This window comes from Anguilla rostrata, chromosome 8, assembly GCF_018555375.3.
Source record: "Anguilla rostrata isolate EN2019 chromosome 8, ASM1855537v3, whole genome shotgun sequence".
Lineage (NCBI taxonomy): Eukaryota > Metazoa > Chordata > Actinopteri > Anguilliformes > Anguillidae > Anguilla > Anguilla rostrata.
Genome location: NC_057940.1, coordinates 55,519,334 through 55,546,936, shown reverse-complemented (window position 1 = coordinate 55,546,936; position 27,603 = coordinate 55,519,334). Strand labels below are relative to the sequence as shown.

At 46.8% G+C, this 27,603-nt stretch overlaps 3 protein-coding genes across 4 annotated transcripts; 2 read left to right on the top strand and 1 right to left on the bottom strand.

Annotated features, from left to right (window-relative positions):
* The first annotated feature begins 783 nt into the window (after positions 1 to 783).
* On the top strand, positions 784 to 8,165 carry LOC135262156 (sodium-dependent neutral amino acid transporter B(0)AT1-like). The gene is made up of 12 exons (XM_064349052.1): positions 784 to 1,070; positions 2,109 to 2,249; positions 2,623 to 2,760; positions 2,986 to 3,167; positions 3,283 to 3,393; positions 3,836 to 3,948; positions 4,796 to 4,924; positions 5,146 to 5,302; positions 5,800 to 6,004; positions 6,477 to 6,636; positions 6,890 to 7,052; positions 7,289 to 8,165. The coding sequence occupies exons 1-12, from the start codon at positions 872 to 874 to the stop codon at positions 7,484 to 7,486; spliced, it is 1,896 nt and encodes a 631-aa protein (XP_064205122.1). The 5' UTR covers positions 784 to 871; the 3' UTR covers positions 7,487 to 8,165.
* A 2,893-nt stretch (positions 8,166 to 11,058) lies between these two features.
* LOC135262157 (sodium-dependent neutral amino acid transporter B(0)AT1-like) lies at positions 11,059 to 19,683 on the top strand. The gene is made up of 12 exons (XM_064349053.1): positions 11,059 to 11,358; positions 12,413 to 12,553; positions 12,873 to 13,010; positions 13,423 to 13,604; positions 14,040 to 14,150; positions 14,254 to 14,366; positions 15,057 to 15,185; positions 15,278 to 15,434; positions 16,290 to 16,494; positions 16,770 to 16,929; positions 17,338 to 17,500; positions 18,422 to 19,683. The coding sequence occupies exons 1-12, from the start codon at positions 11,160 to 11,162 to the stop codon at positions 18,611 to 18,613; spliced, it is 1,890 nt and encodes a 629-aa protein (XP_064205123.1). The 5' UTR covers positions 11,059 to 11,159; the 3' UTR covers positions 18,614 to 19,683.
* Positions 19,684 to 21,952: 2,269 nt separating this feature from the next.
* nup42 (nucleoporin 42) lies at positions 21,953 to 26,994 on the bottom strand. Of its 2 annotated transcripts, none has more exons than XM_064349050.1 (8): positions 26,601 to 26,994; positions 25,499 to 25,730; positions 24,717 to 24,805; positions 24,461 to 24,537; positions 23,863 to 23,949; positions 23,637 to 23,706; positions 22,657 to 23,246; positions 21,953 to 22,506 (listed from the first exon to the last, which is right to left on the bottom strand). In XM_064349050.1, the coding sequence occupies exons 1-8, from the start codon at positions 26,764 to 26,766 to the stop codon at positions 22,492 to 22,494; spliced, it is 1,326 nt and encodes a 441-aa protein (XP_064205120.1). In that variant the 5' UTR covers positions 26,767 to 26,994; the 3' UTR covers positions 21,953 to 22,491. The 2 variants fall into 2 exon arrangements, with proteins under 2 accessions (XP_064205120.1, XP_064205119.1); XM_064349049.1 differs by having other exon boundaries at positions 22,617 to 23,246; positions 26,601 to 26,993.
* Between the last annotated feature and the right edge of the window lie 609 nt (positions 26,995 to 27,603).

Genomic DNA, 27,603 nt, shown 5'->3' with positions numbered 1-27,603 from the left:
CTCATTCTGCTGTTCTAGTGTCAGGCTGCTCATTCTGCTGTTCTAGTGTCAGGCTGCTCATTCTGCTGTTCCAATGGCAGGTGTTTCGTGTTCTGCAGGCTGCTCATTCTGCTGTTCCAGTGTCAGGCTGCTCATTCTGCTGTTCCAGTGGCAGGCTGCTCATTCTGCTGTTCCAGTGGTAGGCTGCTCATTCTTCTGTTCTAGCGTCAGGCTGCTCATTCTGCTGTTCTAGTCCTGGGCTGCTCATTCTGCTGTTCCAGTGTGTGGAGGGGCCCCACAGCCTGCTATCACAGCCATGGATGACAGTGCTCTGGTTGGGGAGCCAAGATGGATGACAGTGTTCCAGGTAGTGAGCCAAGATGGATGGCTGTGTTCCAGCTCCACTGTCCCTAGAGTCCTGGGCCTGATGCTTGGCTGTGTGAAACTGCACCCCAGCCCAGACTGCCAGCACACACCAGCCCAACCACAGTGCTGTCCCATGCAAGTCAGCTGCACATCTACCATCTATGTAGCTTGAAATATTTTTTTTTGTAAGAACTGAAGTTTCAGTAGGTATACCCCCAGATGTGCTTGGTCACTGTCATGGTTATTAACTTTATATTCAGTGCCATTTCTGTGGCTCACTGATAAGCTATCAATCTTTATGACCCGCCCACATTCCACTGATCACAGGTAGTACTCGTTAAGATCAAATAAGCGATAATGTGTGTGTGTGTGTGAGAGAGAGGGAGGGCGTGTGGAGGGGGGGTCCAGGGTGCTAAAGGTCAGTATAAATGCAGTAGCCTCCCCCTGACAGTGACAGTGTCACACACACTCGGTTACACACACACACACACTCGGCCACACACCTGTGAGAGGAGAAGCCGTGCAGATGAAGCTGAAGCTGCCGAACCCGGGCCTGGACGGCCGGATCCCGTCCCACCAGCAGCTGGAGAAGATGGAGCTGGAGGAGGCCGGGGACCGGCCCAAATGGGACAACAAGGCCCAGTACATGCTCACCTGCGTGGGCTTCTGCGTGGGCCTGGGCAATGTCTGGCGCTTCCCTTACCTGTGCCAGAGCCACGGCGGAGGTAGGTCGGCCTCGCTCACCTGCGCCGGAGGTAACGACCGCAGGAGCTCTCCTGAGTTCTGTACCTGTGAGACATGAGTTCTCTCCTGAGTTCTGTACCTGTGTGATTCCCGGGCTGGGGGCAAATTCACCAGGATCTCTGCAGTTCACTTCCAAAAGTGAGCAACGTAACATTTTATTCATGAGTGTTCGGCTTGTGTAACTTCTCATGTCCTCCCATTGCCGTGGATACGGAGAATGCAGATTCTGGTGTCTTCCTCTTTGGTGGATTAGCTCTGGTGTTGAGGATAGGATGCTTACATTTCAGCTCTTCTCCAGCAAGCGTGTAGCATTAAAACCTTTTACAGTATGATGGTGCGGTGGTGGTGACGGTGCGGCAGCCGTTTTATGACTGTGTTTCTGACCTCTTCAGACAGCATTCCAGCTGCTTTGCACATGGTTTACAGAGGAAAACATTTTAGAGATGTGTTTGAAACTCCCCAAAATTCACGTTTCTGTTGCACAAAATGCATTACAGTATTGTAAAAAAGTACACCAAGGTGTCCGCATCGATAAATAGCTCTGCACCTTAAAGGTCAGACAAGGAAACTTGATGAAGTACATTTAAAGTGTGTGAAGAATGACCACAGAGGGCGCCAAAGGTATTTAGCAGACACTCTCATCCAGAGCGACCTACACAACTGTTTGCATAGCATTTACATTGCATCCATTCATACTGCTGGATATATACTGTAGCAATGCAGGTTAAGTACCTTGCTCACAGGGTACAACAGCAGTGTCCTGCCTGGGAATCGAGCCTGACACCTATAGCTCCTTACTCATTATACTACACTGCCGCCCCAAACTCATGATCATGTTGCTGATCAGTTTGTGCACATTGATCTACAGTTAGTCTCTTCCTTTACCATTGGCCACTGTGACCGAAATGACTGAGAGCAGACAGAGCTCTGAGACTAGAGACTAGTACAGAACCGATCAGCACTGTGTCTAATCAAGTTTGGTTGAGCCGTAATTCCCTGGTCCTTCCCTGTGATCCTAGGTGCTTTCATGATCCCGTTCCTGATCCTGCTGGTCTTGGAGGGAATGCCACTCTTGTACCTGGAGTTTGCGATTGGCCAACGTCTGAGGAAGGGGAGTGTTGGGGTGTGGACCTCCATACACCCCTATCTAGTCGGTGTAGGTCAGTACACCACTTTTAGAAGTATTTCACAATTGTTACATTTTATCATACACATATTGTGTACATATGCAATGAACATACACTTTTGTATTGCATCCTACTGGACTAAGTGCGTATTGCACCCTACTGGATCGAGAGTGTATTGCAGCCTACTGGATCGAAAGTGTATTGCATATTCATATTCTAGGCCTGCCGTCACAACCCAGCAATGCAATTAACGTTAAAACAAGGCTGAACTCAAGAAAATGTGCATAACTTTACGGAGTGGAGAGGAGAGCTGAAAATAGGGAAATGGACACATCATAGTTAATGCACACACACTGTTGACATATTTACAATGAAATATCGAAACTGAGGGCTGTGTAATTGGCAGGAATTGCATCCATGCTGGTGTCCTTCTTGGTGGGCCTGTACTACAACACCATCATGGCCTGGGTCATGTGGTACTTCTTCAACTCCTTCCAGGAACCTCTGCCATGGAGCCAGTGTCCCATCAATGCAAACAGGACTGGTATGTCAGTCATTCGATCAATTAATCAATCAACCGTTCAATTAGACAGTCAGTGCTTCTGCAGACTGAGGTTTCATTAAAATTTTGGCAGAAAGCGCAGGTCATGCACTTATTTCAGTACAAACAGCCAGGATTTTTTTTCCAACTGGCGGCAGATAAGCTCATTTTACAGGTTTGCAAGGTGTAGTAGGTTTGGGGTTTCAGTGCAAGTGTCGCCCCCTGCAGGCCTGGTGGCGGAATGCGGCCGCAGCTCCCCGGTGGATTACTTTTGGTACAGGGAGACGCTCAACACCTCAACGGCCATCGAGGATTCGGGCGGCCTGCAGTGGTGGATGGTCCTGTGTCTGGCGTGCGCCTGGACCGTGCTGTACGTCTGCTGTATCCGAGGAATAGAGACCACCGGCAAGGTACGCCCTCTAGTGGTGGCCTCTAGTGGCCCCACCTCAGTGACTCCACCCTCTCCTCTCTCTGTGACTCCACCCCCTCCTCTCTTTGTGACTCCACCCACTCCTCTCTCTCCAGGCAGTGTACATCACGTCCACCCTGCCATACTTGGTGCTCACCATCTTCCTGGTCAGAGGATTGACGCTCAAAGGTTCTGTGGATGGAATTAAGTTTCTCTTCACCCCAGATGTGAGTAAACTGACCTTAATCACGTATTTATCAAGACTGACTTCATTATGACCCATAAGACCAGGCACTACTATATTCATTGTAAAATATATTTTGCAGATAGTTCCCATGTCCTGCCCCAACGCATGTAACACAAGAAAGCGAAGTATAAACATGAATACTACAATTGCATTGACAAACATGTGCCTGGTTTTTATCTTATTTACCCGATCCGGATAGACTAGCAAATGTTCACAAGTGAAAACAATCTTAAAGTTGTAGCCAAACCAAATCACAATGAAATGCTTCTGAAGATAAATAATAAGCTCTTGCTCTCTTCCTACTGTAACAGTTTTAATGCAGTACTTACAGGTAAATACTGCCACCTAGGGTTCAGGTATGAGCAACAAAATGTATTATATAATGGAACACGTGTGTGTGTGCATGTGTGTGCTCCTTGTAGCTGGCAGAGCTTGCAAACCCATCCACCTGGCTGGACGCAGGTGCTCAGGTGTTCTACTCATTCTCCCTGGCTTTTGGAGGCCTCATCTCCTTCTCCAGCTACAACTCAGTGCAGTAAGTAACCATGACTACAGAGTATAACAGTGCAGTATGTAACCATGACTACAGAGTATAACAGTGCAGTAAGTAACCATGACTACAGAGTATAACAGTGCAGTAAGTAACCATGACTACAGAGTATAACAGTGCAGTAAGTAACCATGACTACAGAGTATAACAGTGCAGTAAGTAACCACGACTACAGAGTATAACAGTGCAGTAAGTAACCATGACTACAGAGTATAACAGTGCAGTAAGTAACCATGACCACAGAGTATAACAGTGCAGTAAGTAACCATGACTACAGAGTATAACAGTGCAGTATGTAACCATGACTACAGAGTATAACAGTGCAGTAAGTAACCATGATACGAGTACAGTGCGTATAACCATGACTACAGAGTATAACAGTGCAGTAAGTAACCATGACTACAGAGTATAACAGTGCAGTAAGTAACCATGACTACAGAGTATATGCAGTAGTACCATGACTACAGAGTATACAGTGCAGTAAGTAACCATGACTACAGAGTATAACAGTGTACAGTAAGAGTTAACCATGCACCTACAGAGTATCACAGTGCAGTAAGTAACCATGACTACAGAGTATAACAGTGCAGTAGTAACCACGACTACAGAGTATAACAGTGCAGTAGTAACCTGACAGGTATTCATGATTCATAACAGAGGCAGTATAATGACACTGAGTATCCGCAGTTATTCTGTCCAGTAGTTAGGACTGTGACGTAATTCAGTGTAGAAGCACCGCGACATGTATTTTCTTGTTCTAATGAATTATTAATAATTATTTCAATGATTCAAAAAGAGGTCTGTTAACGGTATCCCCCCGTTATCCCCCCAGTAACAACTGTGAGCAGGACGCTGTGATTATTTCAGTCATTAATGGCTTCACCTCAATCTACGCTGCCACTGTCATCTACTCCATCATCGGCTTCCGCGCCACAGAGCGGCTGGACGCCTGTGTTGACGGGTACGAGTGTGTGTGCCTCTAGTTATCCTGGGTGAAAGTGTGTGTGTGTGTGTGCCTCTAGTTAACCTGGGTGAAAGTGTGTGTGTATGTGCGCCTCTAGTTATCCTGGGTGAAAGTGTGTGTGTGTGTGTGCCTCTAGTTAACCTGGGTAAGAATGTGTGTGCCTTTAGTTATCCTGGGTGGGGGTCTCCCAATGTTTACTGGTTTTTCCTTTTCTCTAGAAACATCCTGGCTCTGTTGAACACTTTTGACCTTGCTGAAGGCAACGTCACCGAGAGTAACTATGCAGAAGTTCTTCAGAGCCTCAACAGCACGTCTCCTGAGATCATTCAGGGGCTGAGTCTGAAGACCTGCGATCTGAACACCTTCCTCAGCGAGGTCTGTCCTAACACTCTGAACTCAACACAGCTCCTACCTGAACTAATACAGTCACTCAACACAGCTTGTATATACACTAACACTCTAAACTCAACACAGCCACTCAACACAGCTTAGCGTGCCTTCATGCTCATTTAAAGTGCATTAGCTTAGCGTACCTTCGTGCTCATATAAAGTGCATTAGCTTAGCGTACCTTCATGCTCATATAAAGTGCATTAGCTTAGCGTACCTTTGTGCTCATGTAAAGTGCATTAGCTTAGCATACCTTTGTGCTCATGTAAAGTGCATTAGCTTAGCGTACCTTCGTGCTCATGTAAAGTGCATTAGCTTAGCGTACCTTTGTGCTCATGTAAAGTGCATTAGCTTAGCGTACCTTCTTGCTCATGTAAAGTGCATTAGCTTAGCGTACCTTCTTGCTCATGTAAAGTGCATTAGCTTAGCGTGCCTTTGTGCTCATGTAAAGTGCATTAGCTTAGCGTGTGCTTCTGTCCCACAGGGTGTAGAGGGGACTGGTCTGGCCTTCATCGTGTTCACAGAGGCTATCACTAAGATGCCCGTGTCTCCCCTCTGGTCTATACTGTTCTTCATCATGCTGTTCTGCCTGGGGCTGTCCTCCATGTTCGGGAATATGGAGGGGGTGTTAGTGCCCCTGCAGGACCTCAAACTTCTTCCAAAAAAGTGGCCCAAAGAAGCCATCACTGGTGAGTGAAGAAAATAAAAGGGCCATGTCTGTACAAGCTTCATCAATCCCCACCATACACTCATCCCCGTCACACTCACCCCCACCACATTCATCCCTAACACACACTCATCCCCACTATGCTTATCCCCACCAGAATCATTTGTAACACATACTCATCCCAAATACACACTCACCCCCACCATACACTCATCTCCAACACACACTCACCCCAACACACACTCATCCCCACCACACTCATGTCCACTCTTTGATGCACAAAGGAGTCCCTCAAACACTTGCTAATTTCTACCACGTTCTGTGTACATTGTTGTGGTAATAGAACCTGTGCATGTTAGTGGTAATGGAACCTGTATACATCGGTGTGGTGATGGACCCTGTGTATTTTGGTGAGCTAAAGGAACCTGTGTGTATTGGTGACCTAATGGAACCTGTGTATATTGGCGGTAATGGAATCTGTGTCTGTTTTTCAGGTTCCATATGTCTATTCTCCTTCATCTTTGCGCTGATCTTTGTACAAGGATCAGGTAACTACTGGCTGGCCCTGTTTGACAACTTTGCTGGCTCCATCCCCCTGCTTATCATTGCCTTCTGCGAGATGGTGGGCGTGGTTTACCTGTATGGGATAGACAGGTAAGTCTCCAATGCTATCTGCAACCAGTGCGTGATTGTTACTGAGCCAACATTGTTAACATGATCAAACCTGCATGATATGACCTGCTAGAGCAGGCACCTTGGTGCTGATTCCACTTCATGTGTGAATATATACATATCCTGTGATAAACCCTAACTCTATAGACCACAGTCCGTCAGCCCAAACAGTAAGGGGTACAGGGCCATGGAACGTGACCCCCTTTGTGCTGATTCCACTCTCTGCTCTCTTCAGGTTTAACGAGGATATCGAGTTCATGATCGGGCACAAGCCCAACATCTTCTGGCAGGCCACCTGGAGGGTGATCAGCCCCCTTCTGATGCTGGTCATCTTCCTCTTCTACTTCGTCACCAAAGTCAGCGCAGAGCTCACCTACATCGTGTGGAACCCCAACTCCGTACGTACCGTTGCTAAGCAGCCGCGTTTGTCCCGAGGCGACACGCGATGATGTCACAAAGCGCACATGATATCTCAAAATTCGTTTTGGCTGTGCATCTGTCTTTCTACACTTGTGTGTCATCGTGTTGTGGAGGGTTAGCTTGGGGCTGAACTGATCACCTGTGTGTCAAACGGTTGCCGTGGAGAAGCTTATCATGGGTTTGATCGTCGTTTCTTTCGCGGTTCTGGCCGCAGGAGAACTTCCCCACTCTGGAGACGCTGACCTACCCGAGCTGGATCTACACCATCATCTTCCTCCTGGCCGGGGTGCCGAGCATCCTGATCCCGCTGGCGGCGCTGTACAAGTTCACCAGGGCGCGCTGCGGCGGGCGACAGGAGGAGGAGGACTCCGTCAGCACCGTCTCCGCTGCGGTGTGGGCAAAGGGCTTCTGAAGGGCCCCGGGAGGCCCCGGGGTCAGCGAGAGGCCCCTGAGTGGATGGGCCTCGCAGACGTTGCCATGACAACACCGCTGTCCAGACCTGGGTGAAATACGCATTGGTTTTGGATTCAAATGCTTCTCTACGCTTGACTGATCTTGTCTGGTGTATTGGAACCAATGGAATACTCTGAATGAAAGAGCAAACCCCGCCTTCTGGTCATATTGGCAGGCTCGGTTAAACCAGGCAAGATCAACAGAGCACAGAAAAGCATTTGAATTCAAAACAAATATGTATTTGAAGCAGGTCTGCTGCTGTCGGTGCGCCAAACCTCCAACAGAGCAAGAGAACTTCATTTTCTGGCAAATAACCACAAGATTCACGCAGTATAATTAATATTTATTACGGGGATAATGTCACATTAACGTTTTTGACAACAACACAGTCTATAAAAAGTTGTTTACTGAGTAAATGATAATAATTGTTATCACTTTCCCCCTAGACTTAAAATTTTTTTTTTAGTTGTATGTGCTTTGCTCTGAAGTGTTTCGTCATGTATTGATATTTATCGCGTTTATCATGTGCCAGTATTTCTGTAATTATGTATAAATTGTAATTAGATGGACTGTATTGAAAAAAAAAACACAAAATATGGGTGAATTTGTTTTGTATTAAAGTGCTTACGATATTGGCAGCCATTTTCTTTGTCTTCATTTAAAAGGAAATGTTCTCAGTGCTGCACTCTGAAAGCGTAAACATTAAAGGGCACAATTCAAAGGGCAGTGCAGGCTGTGGGCTTTCTGCAACGTTAGGAGTTATCAGCAAGGTTGGAAAATAACAGGCTATAAACCCATAAAGTCCAGACTTATAAAATCCAGATGAGAGTTTGTTTCCTCCAAAGTGTAACTATTAATAATTTTCTTCTCAACGAACCACCTTGTTCCTGAAAGGAACAAGAAGGAAGTTGTTCCAGATCAGTTGAAGCAGAAAAGGGTTTTTTTTCTTTCTTTCTGTGAATCCTTAAACCTGGATCCACCTCAGATAAAGCCAAAATAAAAGACCCAATTTATGATGAGCATGCATTTTTAAGTGCCTCATTAAGCAGTGCTAGATTGCTTCCAGATATGAGTCGAGCACACGTGTCTGGCCTCGTGGTGGAAAGCTACCATTCCTGGTGTAGCATGTTGCAGAACACACGCATGGCACATCTATTTGATCAGATGGATTTGGTGAATTGTGGTAAAAACAGAGGTCAAAGGTCAAAGGTCAAAGCTGAGTCTCCCCGGGCCTCTTGTCTCTGTAAGATCAGGCCTCAAGGTCCCAGGCAGTAATCTAATCGCGGCAGCACACCGCGGCTGTGTTCACTGAATACTGCCGTGGTTATGAGTGTAACATTACAAACTATGGGACGAACCTGTTAGCATTCAGGGACAGCCGCATCAGTGTCTGTACTGTAATGTCACCTGCACACCATCACGGACACTGCAGGTGAGAGGAAGAAAGGAAACTAGAATCAGTGGCGTTACACAGATGCCAGTGGTGATACACAGATGCCAGTGGAGATACACAGATGCCAGTGGTAATACACAGATGCCAGTGGAGATACACAGACGCCAGTGGCGATACACAGATGCCAGTGGAGATACACAGACTCCAGTGGTGTTACACAGATGCCAGTGGAGATACACAGACTTCAGTGGCGATACACAGATGCCAGTGGAGATACACAGACTCCAGTGGTGTTACACAGACTCCAGTGGTGATACACAGATGCCAGTGGCAATATACAGATGCCAGTGGCGATACACAGATGCCAGTAGCGATATACAGCTGCCAGTGGTGATACACAGACGCCAGTGGTGTTACACAGACTCCAGTGGTGATACACAGATGCCAGTGGTGTTACACAGACGCCAGTGGTGATACACAGATGCCAGTGGTGTTACACAGATGCCAGTGGTGTTACACAGATGCCAGTGGTGTTACACAGATGCCAGTGGTGATACACAGAGCCAGTGGAGATACCAGACTCTGTATCATAATACACAGCCATTCGCAGTGGTGTTTAACATACGCTCAGTGGTGTTCACACAAAGCAACATGGTGTTATCAACAGTATGCAGAGGGTGATTACCACAGGCCATTGGGTTACCAGGCGGCACAGTGAGTGAGACACAACCAGTGGTGTTACACAGACTCCAGTGGTGATACACAGACTCCAGTGGTGTTACACAGATGCCAGTGGTGTTACACAGACTCCAGTGGTGTTACACAGACTCCAGTGGCGAGACACAGACGCACAGGACAGTTAGCTCAGCTCTGTATCCCAAACCCTAACTCCACACACAGAGCTCCATTACTGAAGCAGGCCGGTGTTTCATTACATTACTGGCTCACGGCTGTGTTTGTTCACCACGAAAAAGGAACAACCGCGATTCTTAAAGGATGCAAAAGCAGTCAATGCAAGAGGAAAGTTTAGCCATTAACCACTCAGGCCATTGAGGGCCATTGGCTTGGTGCACAACGTGAGTGCAGACCACACACCTCTTACTGCCGATCCTGAGGTAAAGGTCTGTCATGACTGACTGAAAATGTGCTTGAATCTTGGCTGTTTGGAAACTAAAGAATCACACATTTTTTTTAATACAAGCTAGCACTTTTATCTACATGCATGTTGCTAAAAACTTTTCCAGCAAGTCCGATTTTATCTTTTTCTTTGAAATACGCAGTGATAAACGTAGAAGGGCGGTAGCAGTGCGTGCTGACTCACAGCAAAAGAACAAAGTAGATCTTTATGGTCTCTGGTCGAGCCTTTAGTGCTCTAAAGATCCAAATCAGGCCAATATTAACTGAGGGGGTAATATAGTGTGGGACCCTGGTTCACTCCGACTGGGAGATAAGTTATTAATTATTAAAGCATTTTGCTCTTCCATTCTGCTGACCAGGAACAATGCGTAACTCTCTGTTCAGACAAATCCACAGATATCTACACGGCATGTGAGGGTGTGTGTGAGGGGGTGTGTGTAGAGGTGGGAGGGTTTGTGTGTGTGTGTGTGTGTGTGTGTGTGTGTGTGTGTGTGTGTGTGTGTGTGTGTGAGTGAGAGCGAGAGAGAGAGGGTCTGATGAGGTGGGAGGGGTTGTGTGTGTGAGAGGTAGAGAGTGTGTTGGATGAGGGGGAGGGGTTGGTGGTGGTGGTTGTGTGTGTGTGAGAGAGAGAGAGAGAGGGTCTGGTGAGGTGGGAGGGGTTGTGTGTGTGTGTGTGAGAGAGAGAGAGAGAGGGTCTGGTGAGGTGGGAGGGGTTGTGTGTGTGTGTGTGTGTGTGTGTGAGAGAGAGAGAGAGGGTCTGTTCTGTTGAGATGGGAGGGGTTGTGTGTGTGTGTGTGTGTGTGTGTGCGAGAGAGAGAGAGGGTCTGTTCTGTTGAGATGGGAGGGTTGTGTGTGTGTGTGTGTGAGAGAGAGAGAGAGGGTCTGTTGAGATGGGAGGGGCTGTGTGTGTGTGTAAGTGAGAGAGAGAGAGAGGGCCTCAGGGGGTGGGAGAGGGGGTCCATAGGTGCTAAAGGTCAGTATAAATGCAGTAGCCTCCCCCTGTACAGTGACAGTCTCACACACACACACACACACACACACTCGGTCACGCACACATTCACACACACTCGGCCACACACCTGTGAGAGCAGAAGCCGTTGTGATGAAGCTGAAGCTGCCGAACCCGGGCCTGGACGGCCGGATCCCGTCCCACCAGCAGCTGGAGAAGATGGAGCTGGAGGAGGCCGGGGACCGGCCCAAATGGGACAACAAGGCCCAGTACATGCTCACCTGCGTGGGCTTCTGCGTGGGCCTGGGCAACGTCTGGCGCTTCCCTTACCTGTGCCAGAGCCACGGCGGAGGTAGGTCGGCCTCTCTCACCTGCGCCGGAACCACAGGCAGGTCAAACCCGGGCAGCGCTGGAGGGGTCTGACGTTTACATAAAAAGGGCGGTTTTGTGAAAGAGTCTCAGTTAGTGAAGTTGTGCTGGGGCGTGCGGTCACAGACACCAGGGCTGGTGGCACCCGTCACTGAACGGATTATCCTGAGCTGCGTCGTTCGCTGCTATTCTAGGCAGACGTCTTGCAGGCACCTAGTGATGTCGCCATGGAAGCGGCAGCTATCGCTGCTAGCCTGAAGTAGTCGGGCTAGCCCAGCTGGCTAACAGACCCGCTTCATGTCGTAAACGAAAGAGGATGCTCCCGTATCCCCGGGGGGGGGGAGAAGGTGTATCACCTTGGTAGGCTACCGCAACGCGTCGGGCTTTAAAAAACAATAATTAAAAAGTAAAAATTATATAAAATAAAATATGAACTACACAAAGAATTATAAATTAGCAGTAATAATAAGTACATGTAAAATAACTACCATAAATTATGAAACTCACAAGGACAATTATTAAAACAAAATTGTGAAAACAATTACACTCCATTGTAATGAAGGTTGAGATCAGACACTTAAAATGACCAAGAATGAAAACATGTTCCTTATGTAAGTTCAGTTCCTTATGTAACACATTCAGGTTTTGAGGGGCATAAAATTAAAAAAAAAACTGTTAAACCCAGATCAGAACAGATTTGAGGAACTTGAAGATCTGGACAATCTTGCTCTGTAGTATTAATGATAAATCAGCGGCAACAATACTCGGCAAAGTTTACAGAGAATACCAACTGCCTTGCAACATAAACTCTTCAGAATTACAAAGCAGTAAGGGAACCGTTATTACTCAGAGTAGCACCATCAAACATCTTATATTCAAGATGTGCTCAAAGTAAAACTATTTTTATTTAAAACTACTCAAAAAGTACAAATCCAGGAAAAAAAAAAAACTTGTAACGTGCACATATGAAATGAACAGACCGGATCAACGCTGTGTTTAATCAAGTTTGGTTGAGCCACAATTCCCTGTGATCCTAGGTGCTTTCATGATCCCGTTCCTGATCCTGCTGGTTTTGGAGGGAATCCCTCTGTTGCACCTGGAGTTTGCGATTGGCCAGCGTCTGAGGAAGGGGAGTGTTGGGGTGTGGACATCCATACACCCCTATCTTGGTGGTGTAGGTCAGTTTGACAATGGTGGACCCCCCTATAAACCCGGGGTTTGTCTGTATAACACAACCAAATGATCAGTTACTGCATATTTTGGGTTACTGCATGAGGACAATGTATACATTAATGTGCAGGAAGACCTTATTGAAGTTTAATTATGATTATTATTATTATTATTACTGCATGAAGATAAAATATACATCAGTAATAATCCACAACACTGCCAGCAAAGCCACAGGCATCCAATCAAACAGCCCTGTGCAAGCCTCCTCCTTCCTGGCAAAGAGAAAAGAGGACATCTCACCTAACTCTCCAAATTTGTTCTGGGCAGGAATTGCGTCCATGCTGGTGTCCTTCTTAGTGGGTCTGTACTACAACACCATCATGGCCTGGGTCATGTGGTACTTATTCAACTCCTTCCAGGACCCTCTGCCATGGAGCCAGTGTCCCATCAATGCAAACAGGACTGGTATGTCAATCATTCAATCGATCAGTTAATCCAAACATTTTTCTTACAGCAAATTTAAATTTAGGTTCTTACAGTGTTCTGCGGAGTATGTTTTTTTTGAGGAAAAGGAAACATGTGACATAACATTCCATAGAGATTAGTAACGCATTTATGACCAGCATTTCGGGAACGCTATACTTTCAAAACGAGAACAAAATGGGGTCTGGTCACGTGGTCCGGTCACATGTTTGATTGTAAGCCAGCCCACAGGGAACATTCACATAGACTGCCCATGTTGCGGTGAGTACATATTCATGAACATCCTAAATGAATAACTCCAGGGACAGTGTCTCATACACACACACACACACACTCACATGCACACAGTCTCAGGTGTAGCAGGTTTCTACAGTGGGAGTGTCGCCCCCTGCAGGTCTGGTGCCAGAATGCGACCGTAGCTCCCCGGTGGATTACTTCTGGTACAGGGAGACGCTCAACACCTCAGCGGCCATTGAGGATTCGGGCGGCCTGCAGTGGTGGATGGTCCTGTGTCTGGCATGCGCCTGGACCGTGCTGTACGTCTGCTGTATCCGAGGCATAGAGACCACCGGCAAGGTACGCCCTCTAGTGGCCATGCAGGAGAGAGCACACCGGGTCACAGGTGAATGAGGTGACCTGCAAGACCCCTCTCAGTAACTCCACCCTTTCCCCTCCTCAGTGACTCCACCCTCTCCCCTCCTCAGTGACTTCACTCTCTCCTCTGTGACTCCACCCTCTCCTCTCTCTCTGACTCCACCCTCCCCTCTGTGACTCCACCCATTCCTCCCTCAGTAACTCCACCCTCTCCTCTCTCTGTGACTCCACCCACTCCTCTCTCTGTGACTCCACCCCCTCCTCTCTCTGTGACTCCACCCCCTCCTCTCTTTGTGACTCCACCCACTCTTCTCTCTGTGACTCTACCCTCTCCTCCCTCAGTAACTCCACCCTCTCCTCTCTCTGTGACTCCATCCCCTCCTCTCTTTGTGACTCCACCCACTCCTCTCTCCCCAGGCAGTGTACATCACGTCCACCCTGCCATACCTGGTTCTCACCATCTTCCTGGTCAGAGGATTGACGCTCAAAGGTTCTGTGGATGGAATTAAGTTTCTCTTCACCCCAGATGTAAGAAAACTGCCCTTAATCACATATTGTTTTAAAATTTTAATAAAAGTGTAAACATGGAAACGTTTTGTTGCCTTCAAAAAAAAGATCTGTGTTTCTCCAGGTGGAAGAGCTCATGAACCCATCCACCTGGCTGGACGCAGGTGCTCAGGTGTTCTACTCATTCTCCCTGGCTTTTGGAGGCCTCATCTCCTTCTCCAGCTACAACTCAGTGCAGTAAGTAACCATGACTCAAGTATACATGCAGTATGTAACATGCTACAGAGTATAACAGTGCAGTATTAACCACGGCTACAGAGTATAACAGTGCAGTAAGTAACCATGACTACAGAGTATAACAGTGCAGTATGTAACCATGACTACAGAGTATAACAGTGCAGTAAGTAACCATGACTACAGAGTATAACAGTGCAGTAAGTAACCATGACTACAGAGTATAACAGTGCAGTAAGTAACCATGACTACAGAGTATAACAGTGCAGTAAGTAACCATGACTACAGAGTATAACAGTGCAGTATGTAACCACGACTACAGAGTATAACAGTGCAGTAAGGGACCATGACCACAGGGTATAACAGTGCAGTAAGTAACCATGACCGCAGGATATTCCAGTGCAGTAAGTAACCATGACTACAGAGTATAACAGTGCAGTATGTAACCATGACTACAGAGTATAACAGTGCAGTATGTAACCACGACTACAGAGTATAACAGTGCAGTATGTAACCACGACTACAGAGTATAACAGTGTAGTAAGGGACCATGACCACAGGGTATAACAGTGCAGTAAGTAACCATGACCGCAGGGTATTCCAGTGCAGTGAAATGTAATTTATTTGAATGACCTGAGATTCATAGCACACTGTATGTATAGTACTACAACGAAGTGTCTATTTCTTCTGCAGTAACAACTGTGAGCAGGATGCTCTGATTATCTCGGTGGTGAACGGCTTCACGTCCGTCTTCTCCGCCACTGTCATCTACTCCATCATCGGCTTCCGCGCCACAGAGAAGTTCGACGACTGCCTGGCCGGGTCGGTATCGCCGGGCTGGTCTGGCGGCATCTTCAACATCATGTTCATTTCACCAGTGGCTGGAGGTCAGATTCTCTCTCTTTTTTCTCTAGAAACATCCTGTCTCTGATGAACACTTTTGACCTTGCTGAAGGCAACGTCACTGAGAGTAACTATGCAGAAGTTCTTCAGAGCCTCAACAGCACGTCTCCTGAGATCATTCAGGGGCTGAGTCTGAAGACCTGCGATCTGAGCACCTTCCTCAGCGAGGTCTGTCCTAACACTCTGAACTCAACACAGCTCCTACCTGAACTAATACAGTCACTCAACACAGCTTGTATATACACTAACACTCTAAACTCAACACAGCTCCTACCTGAACTAATACAGTCACTCAACACAGCTTGTATATATACTAACACTCTAAACTCAACATAGTCACTGTTGAGTGCCTGTAATGTAATGTTGGCTTAGCATGTGTTTGTGCTCCTGTGGAATGAGTTAGCTTAGCATGTGTTTGTGCTCCTGTAATGAGTTAGCTTAGCATGTGTTTGTGCTCCTGTAATGTGTTAGCTTAGCATGTGTTTGTGTTCCTGTGGAATAAGTTAGCTTAGCATGTGTTTGTGCTCCTGTAATGTGTTAGCTTACGGTGTGTTTGTTCTCCTGTAGTGTTACTGTGCATCGCTTTGGATAAAAGCATCTGCCAAATAGGATGTAATATAGTGTTTGTTAGTTCTCCTGTAGAGTGTGTTAGCTTAGCATGTGTTTGTTCTCCAGTACAGCTTGTTAGGTTAGCATGCATTTGCTCTCCAGTAGAGTGTGTTTGCTTAGCATACGTTTTTTTTCCTGTGGAGTATGTTAGCTTAGTGAGACTTAGCCTCTTCATGAACTTGCTAGCACTTGTGCTCTTAGGCATAGCACACTTGTGCTCATGTAAAGTGCATTAGCTTAGCATACCTTTGTACTGCATTGTACAACGTGCATTAGGGTTAGCTTGCGTACCTTTGTGCTCATGTAAAGTGCATTAGCTTAGCTTGCCTTTGTGCTCATGTAAAGTGCATTAGCTTAGCGTACCTTCGTGCTCATGTAAAGTGCATTAGCTTAGCGTGTGCTTCTGTCCCACAGGGTGTAGAGGGGACTGGCCTGGCCTTCATCGTGTTCACAGAGGCTATCACTAAGATGCCCGTGTCTCCCCTCTGGTCTATACTGTTCTTCATCATGCTGTTCTGCCTGGGGCTCTCCACCATGTTCGGGAACATTGAGGGGGTGGTGGTCCCGCTGCAGGACCTCAAGATCCTCCCCAAAAAATGGCCCAAAGAGGCTCTCACAGGTAAACAACTGACAGACCAGGTACACCCCTGACAGTGCAAGTACACACCTGGTTGAGCAGGTACACACCTGGCAGATCATGTACACACCCGACAGAGCTGGTACACACCTGGCCGAATCTTTCCAAACAGCATTTGAGCCCCCAGAGGTTCTCACTGTTCCACACTGAGACTGTGACTACATGAACACCGCCATCTTTAACGTCAAAATTGTCATGGAAACCGTGTCTCTTTGACAGGCGTTGTGATTGGCGGCCGTGTTTGTGTTGTACCGCAGGTTGCACGTGCCTGATATCCTTCGCCCTGGCCATGATCTTTGTGCAGAGGTCAGGTAACTACTGGCTGGCCCTGTTCGACAGCTTTGCTGGCTCCATCCCACTCCTGGTGATCGCATTTTGTGAAATGATGGCTGTGGTTTACCTGTATGGTGTAGACAGGTGAGTCTGGACAGGTGTGAGCTCAGTGTGTATATATATGTACATATGTCCCGTGATAAACCCTAACCCTGTAGACTACAGTCCTAACGGATACAGTGCTGATTCCACTTCCTGTGTGAATATATACATATCCTGTGATAAACCCTAACCCTGTAGACTACAGTCCTAACGGATACAGTGCTGATTCCACTTCCTGTGTGAATATATACATATCCTGTGATAAACCCTAACCCTGTAGACTACAGTCCTAACGGATACAGTGCTGATTCCACTTCCTGTGTGAATATATACATATCCTGTGATAAACCTTAACTCTATAGACTACAGTCCGTCAGCCCAAACAGTAAGGGGTACAGGGCTGTGGAACGTGACCCGCTTCGTGCTGATTCCCCTCTCTGCTCTCTTCAGGTTTAACAGGGATATCGAGTTCATGATCGGGCACAAGCCCAACATCTTCTGGCAGGCCACCTGGAGGGTGATCAGCCCCCTCATCATGCTGGTCATCTTCCTCTTCTACTTCGTCACCAAACTCAGCGCAGAGCTCACGTACATCGTGTGGGACCCCAGCTCCGTACGTAGCATGCCTGTTAACCTCACCTCATTTAAGGTTCTAAAGACTCATACTCTGGGGGAATATACCAAAGACTACCTTGGAGTTGTAAAGTCTCAAACTTACTGGTGACTGACGTTCCAGATACAGTTAACCTTTTTTTCATGTCATTAGAGGTCCATGCTCCAAAGGTAATCGAACCTGTGACCTTTTGGTTACAAGACCAACTCATTACCCATTACACTACACCAGTGGTGTCAAACTCGTTGCCATGGAGGGCCGTGTGTATGCAGGTTTTCATTCCAACCAATTAATGCTGCCTTAATTGAGTCCAATTACTCATTCAGCCATATGCGTTTAACTGCATTGAAGCGCAGAATATAAGAAAATTTTTATTTAGACAATGCGGGTCACCATAGACGTCGGGTCACCATTGTGCACAAACCTGCATCCCTAATTCAGCAAATAATTTAACTAATTATATAATCAAGATCTGAGGCTGGAATAAAAACCTGCATACACACGGCCCTCCATGGCAACGAGTTTGACACCACTGCACTACACTGAGAGGCCACACTGCTAACAGAACTCTTTTTGACGGTGCTGTTTGACTGTGCTGTTTGACTGTGCTGTTTGACTTGCTGTTTGAGTGCCGTTTGACTGTGCCGTTTGACTGTGCTGTTTGACTGTGCTGTTTGACTGTGCTGTTTGACTTGCTGTTTGAGTGCCGTTTGACTGTGCTGTTTGACTGTGCTGTTTGACGGTGCTGTTTGACTCTGCTGTTTGACTGTGCTGTTTGACTTGCTGTTTGACTTGCTGTTTGACTCTGCTCTTTGGCTGTGCTGTTTGACTGTGCTGTTTGAAGGTGCTGTTTGACTGTGCTGTTTGAAGGTACTGTTTGACTGTGCTGTTTGACTCTGCTGTTTGTCGCTGCTGTTGCAGGAGAACTTCCCCACGCTGGACACCGTGCTGTACCCGAGCTGGGTCCCCGTCGTCATCTTCATCCTGGCGGGGATCCCCAGCCTAGCGGTGCCCGGCGTCGCCCTGTTCAAATTCACCTACGGCCGCTGCTGCCGGAAGGAGCAGAGGCACAAACGGTCCATCAGCACCGTCTCCGAAAAGGTCGACCCGTAAACCGGTCCCGAACCCCTTCAACGACAGCGCTTCCGGTAGTGCCTCCTCCGTACCCAGGTGCCCTAACAGGTACCTCAGCTCTGCACGCTTGCACGCGAGGACTCTCTGTCGCTCATGTTTGGTGTGACATCATTGCACTTCCTGAAAGCTGGGCTGTAAGCAATTGTACATAAAAAAACACAAATCATGTGTGCCATGCATCACAACAGATGTAATGAAAATGAAATATATTTTTTTGACATAGAAATGTTTATATATTCCTTTTGTGTAAAATGTAATTTAAATAATTATTGTAGTTATACTGTGCCATTATATTATTAATGAAACTAAGTAAATCATATATTTTAAAACATATGTTCATATTCTACCCTTCTCAGTATTAGAAGCGTAAAGTACATAGGCTCGTTTATTTTTCTTGATAATTTTATTTAATTACAGCTATTATATTTATTTGCAAACAGAAATATCCAGTGAGGTATTCCTGTCTTGTTGTTTAGGACTATTGGCCTGGGCTCTACAGGGCTCTCTGTATCACTGCAAAGATACAGGGCTCTGTGTACACAGGGCAAAGATACAAGGCTCTGTGTACCAGTGCAAAGATACAGAACTCTGTACACAGGACAAAGATACAGGGCTCTCTGCACCAGTGAAAAGATACAGAACTCTGTACACACGGCAAAGATACAGAGCTCTCTGTACACAGGACAAAGATTCAGTGCTCTCTGTACACATTTTGTGACATAGTCCATGAAAAACAGATATTATGTACATTTTATTTGACATGTACTTTTACAGCGATTAAATAAATCAGGGATTGCATTTCAGTTTCCTAAGTTAGAACAGGTAGAGGTGGAGATATATACCTTCATACATACATTCAGTAATTCACTAGTAGACAGTAGGTTTTCGCTACATGACCTCTAAAATGTAGGATACTGTTTTGGTCTAAAATGATAGTTGCCTACCTTCTGAAGGTAATAAAAATGTGATATAAATGGCAAAGTGACAATGTTGTTTGTGAAATTTGTGTTTTATATGAACAGTGCTGCATTAAAGGCTTATTTCATGTATTGTGAGGGATGTTTTTATTTGTATATATAGAATGTATGAATATAGAGTGGTTTATTCCTTGTTGACCATGGTTTGATAGCATATTCCATGGAAATGTGCATATTTTAACCACAAGCCACCACACAGTAATAAGCTATTCAGTATGTTCTGATTTTCTGATTAGACAAGAATGCTTGGTCAGGGAAGAACATCTCATGCTGGTAAACGCTGACTTTAGGTCTTTTTCCGCGCCTGTCCTAAGATGCGATTAAACATTAAACAGTTAAGGGCTCGGTCAGTTACATCACACATCCTTGTTTTCTCAGACCTTCGTGATATTGTTTTTTTTTTTTAAGATAAAAAGGGCGATTTGGTGAATTTGGTGACTAATTTATGTCTCTAACTTTGTCCCAGGCTATTTAAGATCACACATTAAATGTACATTTTAGACACTTGCAAAAATAACAGTCAAAATGTCATGGCTTTCCCAACAATCATTTTCAGATTTGAAGCCACTGTTTTTGGAGAAAAAAACGGAAATTGCTGCCCATAGCAGAACCGTCTCAGTGGAGTATTTTTACAGCAAGTTACTGTAAGTTACCATTTAAGCCGCCTGAAAGCTTCACACATTAAATAGGCAGACAGTGACTAAACTTCACAGAACTACCTCTAGTGCTTTTTCTAAAGTGTTTGCAGGTTTTGAGTAAGGGTCTGATCAGCAGGGGGGGGAGTTTTGGAAGTAGTATTTTTGAGGTGTTCACACGGTTTTTCTGCTGTAAAAAAAAACAGTACCCCCCCCCCCCCCACCTCCCCCGAACCTTACCGGGACCGCTACAGATTAATGCAGTGCCCCCCAACCCTACCTAGCAGGTGGAGCTTAAAACAGCACCCCACCCCCAACCCCCACCTGAAGCAGGGATTCTCTGCAGGGAGGTAGGACCTCCATTCTCCAGGAGTGTGCCAACACAGACTGAAAACCCACCCCTTCATTGTTACATCATGACATGCCGTTTAATTTCATTATTAAACTGTAACTGCAATGCAGTTTGGCAGTTTGTTTTTTTCTGGGTGGGTGTGGTTCTGCTGCCTCCGCCCCTCCACTGAAATCAGTAACTCCTGAGAGACCGTTCCTGTAAAACTATTCAGCTGTTAATGATCCACCATCTCTGCGCTGATGATCACCCGATCTGTACCCGAAAGGGATAAAGTCCTCCACTGGCTCACGCACCCTGCAATCTGCAGCCTCGAAAAGGTCAACGTTCGCCCTTCAAAGAGAACCACTTCCTTCTGTATTACCCACAAATCCACGGGACACCTGCACTCCACTTCCACACATAACCCCTCACTTCAACATAAAGCTGTAATGCTATGCTCCAACGAATGGCTTTTCCCCAAAGGGAATAGCTGGCATAGTTTAGTTTTAGTACAGTATTAGTGTTATAGTCTATGAACAAATATAACAGCATTCCATCCATCCATCATCTATACCTGCTTATTCTGGGCAGGATTATACCAGCATTATACCAACTTCAAATCATTCTAGAAGAAAACTCATTTGTAAAGCACTATTCTGTATCCCCATACACTGTATATAATGTAACATACAGTGCAGGGGTGTCTTATCTGAAAAGGTACCAGTGTGGGTGCAGGTTGTTGTTTTAACCCAGCACCACAACAGCAGATCTACACTACAACTATTAAACCAATCGCGGTCTTCAATTAAGTCCTTTGTGGGTAGAATCAGGTGTCTTAGCGCTGGGCTAAAACAGAGACCTGCACCCACGCCAGCCCTTTTCAGGTTAGACTGGACACCCCTAGTATAGTGGAAGGTTTAAAAAACGGAGAGCAAGGCGAGAACTAACTAACCAAGTCGCAGTTCGATCCGTAGACACTGCGTCTGAGCTTAACGAATTGCTCATACCACGTATAAAGGTCAGGTAAGTGCTATAAAAGTGTAAGTCGCCTGATAAGAGCCTGAGTAAGGTAATGTAATGTAAAACAAAAAAAGTGCCCCTGGCTGTCACACATGGCCTACCAGACAGGTGTACATCCTCAAAAGTATGCCCAATTTCAGAGAACGTTTAAATCCCAGCATTTTCCTCGGCGTAACGTGATCAACAGCTTCAAACAAATTTCACACTCAGACTGAGCCAAACAGAAGCTATTTTGAGGTCAAATAAAGAACATTGCCACCACTAAATACACACACACACACCTAATTGCTGTAACCATGGCAATAGTGATATCAAAATACTGATGAACTGCTGAGGCAAAGATGTGTACAGCCATAATTCAAATAATCATTTATTTACCCAATAAAAACAAAACAATATCAAAGAAGATAGAACCCTCCCCTCCACCCATACACCCCAGCTGTCTGAAGCACATGCTATACCCCAACAGATCAGCAGGGGGCAGTCTGGTAATGCTATACCACCAACCAATGAGCAGGGGACAGCCTGGTGATGCTATACCACCAACCAATCAGCAGGGGGCAGACTGGTGATGCTATACCACCAGCAGGTCAGAAGGGGGCAGTCTCGTGATGCTATACCACCAGAAGGTCAGCAGGGGGCAGTCTGGTAATGCTATACCACCAGCAGATCAGCAGGGGGCAGTCTGGTGATGCTATACCACCAGCAGGTCAGCAGGGGGCAGTCTGGTGATGCTATACCACCAGCAGGTCAGCAGGGGGCAGCCTGGTGATGCTATACCACCAGCAGGTCAGCAGGGGGCAGTCTGGTGCTGCTATACCACCAGCAGGTCAGCAGGGGGCAGTCTGGTGATGCTATACCACCAGCAGATCAGCAGGGGACAGTCTGGTGATGCTATACCACCAGCAGGTCAGCAGGAGGCAGCCTGGTGATGCTATACCACCACAGTCAGCAGGGGCAGTTGGTGCTGCTATACCCAGCAGTCAGCAGGGCAGCGGGTGATGCTATACCACCAGCAGGTCAGCAGGGGGCAGTCTGGTGCTGCTATACCACCAGCAGGTCAGCAGGGGGTGGTTTGAGGGGGACCAGGCCCAGGGTGAACCTCTTGCCTGCGAACTCCTTCAGCTCCTCAGAGGTGAGTTCCCCCTGGGGGGTGAAGAGCTGGTCTGCACCCCCCCCCACAGTGGGCGCCGCCCCACTGACTGCCTGTCCGAAAGAGCCCGTGGCAGGGGGCGTGGCCGACGAAACCCCAAACCCTGGGGCAGAGAAGCTGAACTCCGAAGCAGGCGCCCCGAATCCCGCAGGGGCGTCTTTATTGGCTGACGGAGCGCCAAAGGAGGAGCTAGCAAAGGAGAAGGAGGCGGGTGCGGGGGCGGGGGCGGAGCCACCGCTGAAGGAAAAGGATGATGCCGTGGGGGTGGAGCCACCGCTGAGTGATGCTGCTGCAGGGGCGGAGCCACTGCTGAAGGAGAAGGATGCTGCCGAGGGGGCGGAGCCACCGCTGAGTGACACCTCTGCGGGGGCGGAGCCACTGCTGAAGGAGAAGGATTCTGCAGAGGGGGCGGAGCCAAAGCCGGCTGGGCCTGCTGGGGAGGCGGCGGAACCGAAGCCAGTACTGACTGCGGCCTGCGACCCATCAGCGCCGAAACCTGGAGAAAACGGGGGCTTATATTCAGGGAATTCTAATCTCCAGAATTGTTGTACACTCAATAAATATAGAAATGAATGTAAAGGAGGTTGTGGAAAAAAACTGTACAATGCCTTAGTACACGTGTAGTTTAAATAGTCCTCTGTCCACTTTTGGCCAATAGAGAAAGTGCAGAGAAAAGCAACAAGACTGGTCCCAGATGAGAGAGAGTTAAACAGATGCTTTTTTTGTTTTTTAAGTCTCAGTAACAGAAGATTCGGGGGGGGGGGGGTTGCAAAAGGGATCAATAAAGCCAACTGTATCACATTTGATGACAGAGATTAAAGACAATTTCAACAAGATGTGCACCATATGAAACTGATTCACACTCCAGTAATGACAGAAGGCTAACCTGCTCCGAAGACAGAACCTGTGGTTGAAAACCCCAGAGATGCAGACTGAGGATTTTTCAGTTCAGCGATCTGTAAAATGCATCAAACAGGGATTACTTTAACATTCAAAGACCTTATGTCCCCTTTCCACCACAAAACTGCCTCTCCTTCACATCTCAGAAAGGTGCACCAGAGCCATGTTCACTGTGAGTGCTGGGCAGGCCATGTGGAAAAACAGGGGCTCACCAGCGCCGCCCTTGTGGCGGAATTGAGGGTGGTCAGCTCCTGTACTCTGCTTCTCCACTGGTTGGCCAGCTGTTGGACAGTGTCTGCCTGCAACACAAGTCACAGTACCCAGTCTGAGGACCTAACTCAATAAAAGCAAATAGGAACACTTTACAGAAGGCTGCAGCTATACCTGCGTAGTAAAATTGTAACTCATTTTTATATTCAGCATTACAGCCAGCAACGGCCCTTTCCATTTCATTACTTGCCCATTCATGAAGTGCACGACATTAGGATAAATCAACTACTGTTTAAACACCCAATCACAGACAGCGACTGCAGCATGTCTGCTCTGGGGTGACAAAGCGAGCAGCCAATAGCAGACAGTGGCGACGAAGCGAGCAGCCAATCACAGACAGCGGCGACGAAGCGAGCAGCCAACCGCAGACAGCGGCGACGAAGCGAGCAGCCAATCACAGACAGCGGCGACGAAGCGAGCAGCCAATCACAGACAGCGACGACGAAGCGAGCAGCCAATCGCAGACAGCGGCAACGAAGCGAGCAGCCAATCACAGACAGCGACGACGAAGCGAGCAGCCAATCGCAGACAGCGACTCACGTAGTTCTGCAAGGTTCCGCTGGCTTGGCTGGTGTAGTATTCCAAACGCAGCTCCTCCGGAGACAGCTCAGTGAACCCTGCAACGCACACAGCTCACACTCAGCACTAAACACTTTAATAAAGCCCGTATCAATGCCATAAACTGGGCCCAAACGCTACTGCACAACACGCTAATGCTAACATACTCGCTAATGAAATCACGCTAAACACATTAGCCAGGCCCGCCTATGAAGATTTTAAATCCGTAAGCAGATACCTGAGAGGCAGGCATTGAGTGGTGAGTAACAGGAGAAGAGCCACTGGCCGGAGCTCACCCACGACTCCATATCCCGACAGACCGTTTCCCTGTGGAGAAACACCACACCGTCTCGCGTCACATCTGCACATCTCATATCACAACACCACACCTCATATCACAACACCACACCTCATATCACATCAGAAAATCACATCATATCATAATACCACATCTAATATCACAATACCACATCTCATATCACAACACCACACCTCATATCACAACACCACATCTCATATCACAGTACCACACCTCATATCACATCAGAAAATCACATCATATCATAATACCACATCTAATATCACAATACCACATCTCATATCACATCATCAGAAAATCACATCTCATAATACCACATCTCATATCACAGTACCACACCTCATATCACAACACCACATCTCACATCAGAAATCACTCATCTTACCACAATATCACATACACCTCATATCAAACACCACCTCATTTACAATATACTCATATCAAATCATTCATATAATCAGAAAACACATCACCTCACAATATCACAACATCATCTCACAATAACACATCTTCACATCTCATATCACAACATCATCTCACAATATCACATCCTCACATCTCACTCTAAAACTCTAATTTTATTGCAAGTAAACATCAAGCCTTCTCTTGTGCAAAATGTTTGTGTGTGCACATGCGCATGCGTGTGTGCGTGTGTGTGTGTGACAGCACATGCTCAGTGCATGTTGGGTGTGTTAACTCACACATATTTTTCATCGTCGTCCCCTTGGCTGTGACTGCCCCCGCCCTGTGGGGTATTCAGGGTGGAGTATCTGTTCTGGGTGGAGAAGCTGAAGCTGGAGCTTTTGTTGTTCCTCTCTTCGCCCCCTCCCCTCCCCCAGTCGCTGTCCCCACCCTTGGGGAAGGTGGAGGACTGGATGTAGTCTCGACCCGACGACCGCTGTGAGGGATTTACCCACACCCTGTTCCCATACCCTGGAGATACAGATCAGAACCCAATCAACAAACAGGAGAATTTCCTGCTTCTTACATTTAAAGACCTTTTATCCAGATCTCCTTTTTCATTAAATACAGTTACATGTTTTATGAAAAGAAAAATCTGATTAAGCACGTTGTTGAAGAGAACAGCGGCTGTATTCCACCCAGGAATCGAACAGTCTTAAAGTTACCAACACAGTTCCCTAACAACTACATTACACCAGCTCTACTCACAATACTGCACCTAAGAGAACACGAAAGGGATATTTTTTGGGTATCAAATGTGCATTAGTAGGGAATGTAATTAACTAGCTTGATAGCTTATTCTTTTTTGCTTTAGCCCAGCATCAAGGCACAAGAGTCAACTAATTAAATAATCATAGTACACCTAGAGAATTGCAACCAGGGGGGTATTTCTTGAACCAGGACTGCGGAGTTAGCTGGATAACTCAGCTGAGTGAAACCCCGAAGCCTCCAAAATCTGGATCATGGGTTTACGTGTCACTCGGTTCAGTTATCCAGCTACATCAGTAATCCTGCGTCGTGAAAAAGGGTCCAGGAGTCAATTAACCAACACGCGAACACGATGTATAGTAGTAGTGTGGTAACATTAACAAGCTGTTTTCAGTATTGCTGTGAGAAATATGCGGAAACCCCTCCTGATTACATCCAAGTTACTCAGTGTCGATAGTGATTAATCCACAGTCAACATAACCTAGGCAAATATGCTAGCCAGTTAGTTAACAAGGGATCGCAGAGGAACCGTTTCGTCGCGTATACTATAATTGGCTAGCAAACATTTGCTAGGTAAGCGTCTACCACGCACTGGCTGGAACAAAACAAACCGGGCGACTTTCTTTCCCCTACCTCCACGATTACCGGACCGCGGTGGTGGCCGGTTATTATAGCCGCCATATCCGCCGCCGCCGCCACCATACCCGCCACCGCCACCGCCGCCGCCCCGTGGATGCTCGTCCCAGCATTTCTCACCGTACCGACATCGGCCTTGTAGAAAGAAGTTACACACCGTCATCCTCTCCGATTCTCATAAACACAATGTTACAACGCCGCTTCCGACATTTTCTGCTAATACATTAGGCTAACGTGACAGTGAAGTGGTCCTGGAAAAGGAACAAAACACCATTCACTTCTATAGGAGTTCAGTGCTACCGTGAAACATTTTTAAGAACCGAAACAAGCAACTGTTGCTGGCAAAGAGGTACTTCCGGTAATCCGATTTCAAAATAAAAGTTTTAGGCAACTACGCTTCGTGCCCACTGCAGGATAATCCGGCCAGTGTCGTATGTCCATGAAATTTCGTTCCAGAACGCTTCTGGCTCCTCTCTATATTTTCTGGCGAATTCTGGATACTGCTGGTGATGTCACTGACTGTTTTTTGGGGTTTTTTTTCCACAGCTCTTAAGATTTGTCTGTCATCAACTGCAGTTCTCTTCCTTGGCCGATCGGTACATCCACCTGTAGTTTCTTTTTCAAGACATTCCAAATTGCTGCACTTGCTATGCTCAGTTTCTGTGCCGTCCTTAATGAACTGTTTTGTCCTCAAATTAGTTGTTTCTCAGCCATAGTTCAGTCAGTCCATATAAAAGGAAACACCTGAACAACAGTTAACCCTTGTCACTGGGCTTGCAACCGAAAGATCATAGGTTCGATTCCTGGGTAGGCCACTGCCATTATACCCTTCAGGTACTTAACCTTCATTGCTTCAGTATATACCCAGCTGTATAAATAGTAGTATAAGTCGCTCTGAATAAGAGCGTTTGTTTAATGTAATGTAAAAACGGCAGTTAAACGTACGCATGTACATGCCATGTAGTGAAAGCTGATTGGCTGTACTTTCGTCTCACATTCA

Bases quoted from the DNA above. Each gene is read 5' to 3' on its own strand.
- LOC135262156 (XM_064349052.1), top strand. From the start codon at position 872: ATGAAGCTGAAGCTGCCGAACCCGGGCCTGGACGGCCGGATCCCGTCC. The intron at 3,168-3,282 runs GTACGCCCTCTA...CTCTCTCTCCAG, and splicing joins GAATAGAGACCACCGGCAAG to GCAGTGTACATCACGTCCAC. The intron at 7,053-7,288 runs GTACGTACCGTT...TTCTGGCCGCAG, and splicing joins TCGTGTGGAACCCCAACTCC to GAGAACTTCCCCACTCTGGA.
- LOC135262157 (XM_064349053.1), top strand. From the start codon at position 11,160: ATGAAGCTGAAGCTGCCGAACCCGGGCCTGGACGGCCGGATCCCGTCC. The intron at 13,605-14,039 runs GTACGCCCTCTA...CTCTCTCCCCAG, and splicing joins GCATAGAGACCACCGGCAAG to GCAGTGTACATCACGTCCAC. The intron at 16,930-17,337 runs GTGAGTCTGGAC...TGCTCTCTTCAG, and splicing joins TACCTGTATGGTGTAGACAG to GTTTAACAGGGATATCGAGT.
- nup42 (XM_064349050.1), bottom strand. From the start codon at position 26,766: ATGACGGTGTGTAACTTCTTTCTACAAGGCCGATGTCGGTACGGTGAG. The intron at 23,950-24,460 runs GTGAGTCGCTGT...CTTGTGTTGCAG, and splicing joins GCGGAACCTTGCAGAACTAC to GCAGACACTGTCCAACAGCT. The intron at 23,707-23,862 runs GTGAGCCCCTGT...TGCATTTTACAG, and splicing joins CCGCCACAAGGGCGGCGCTG to ATCGCTGAACTGAAAAATCC.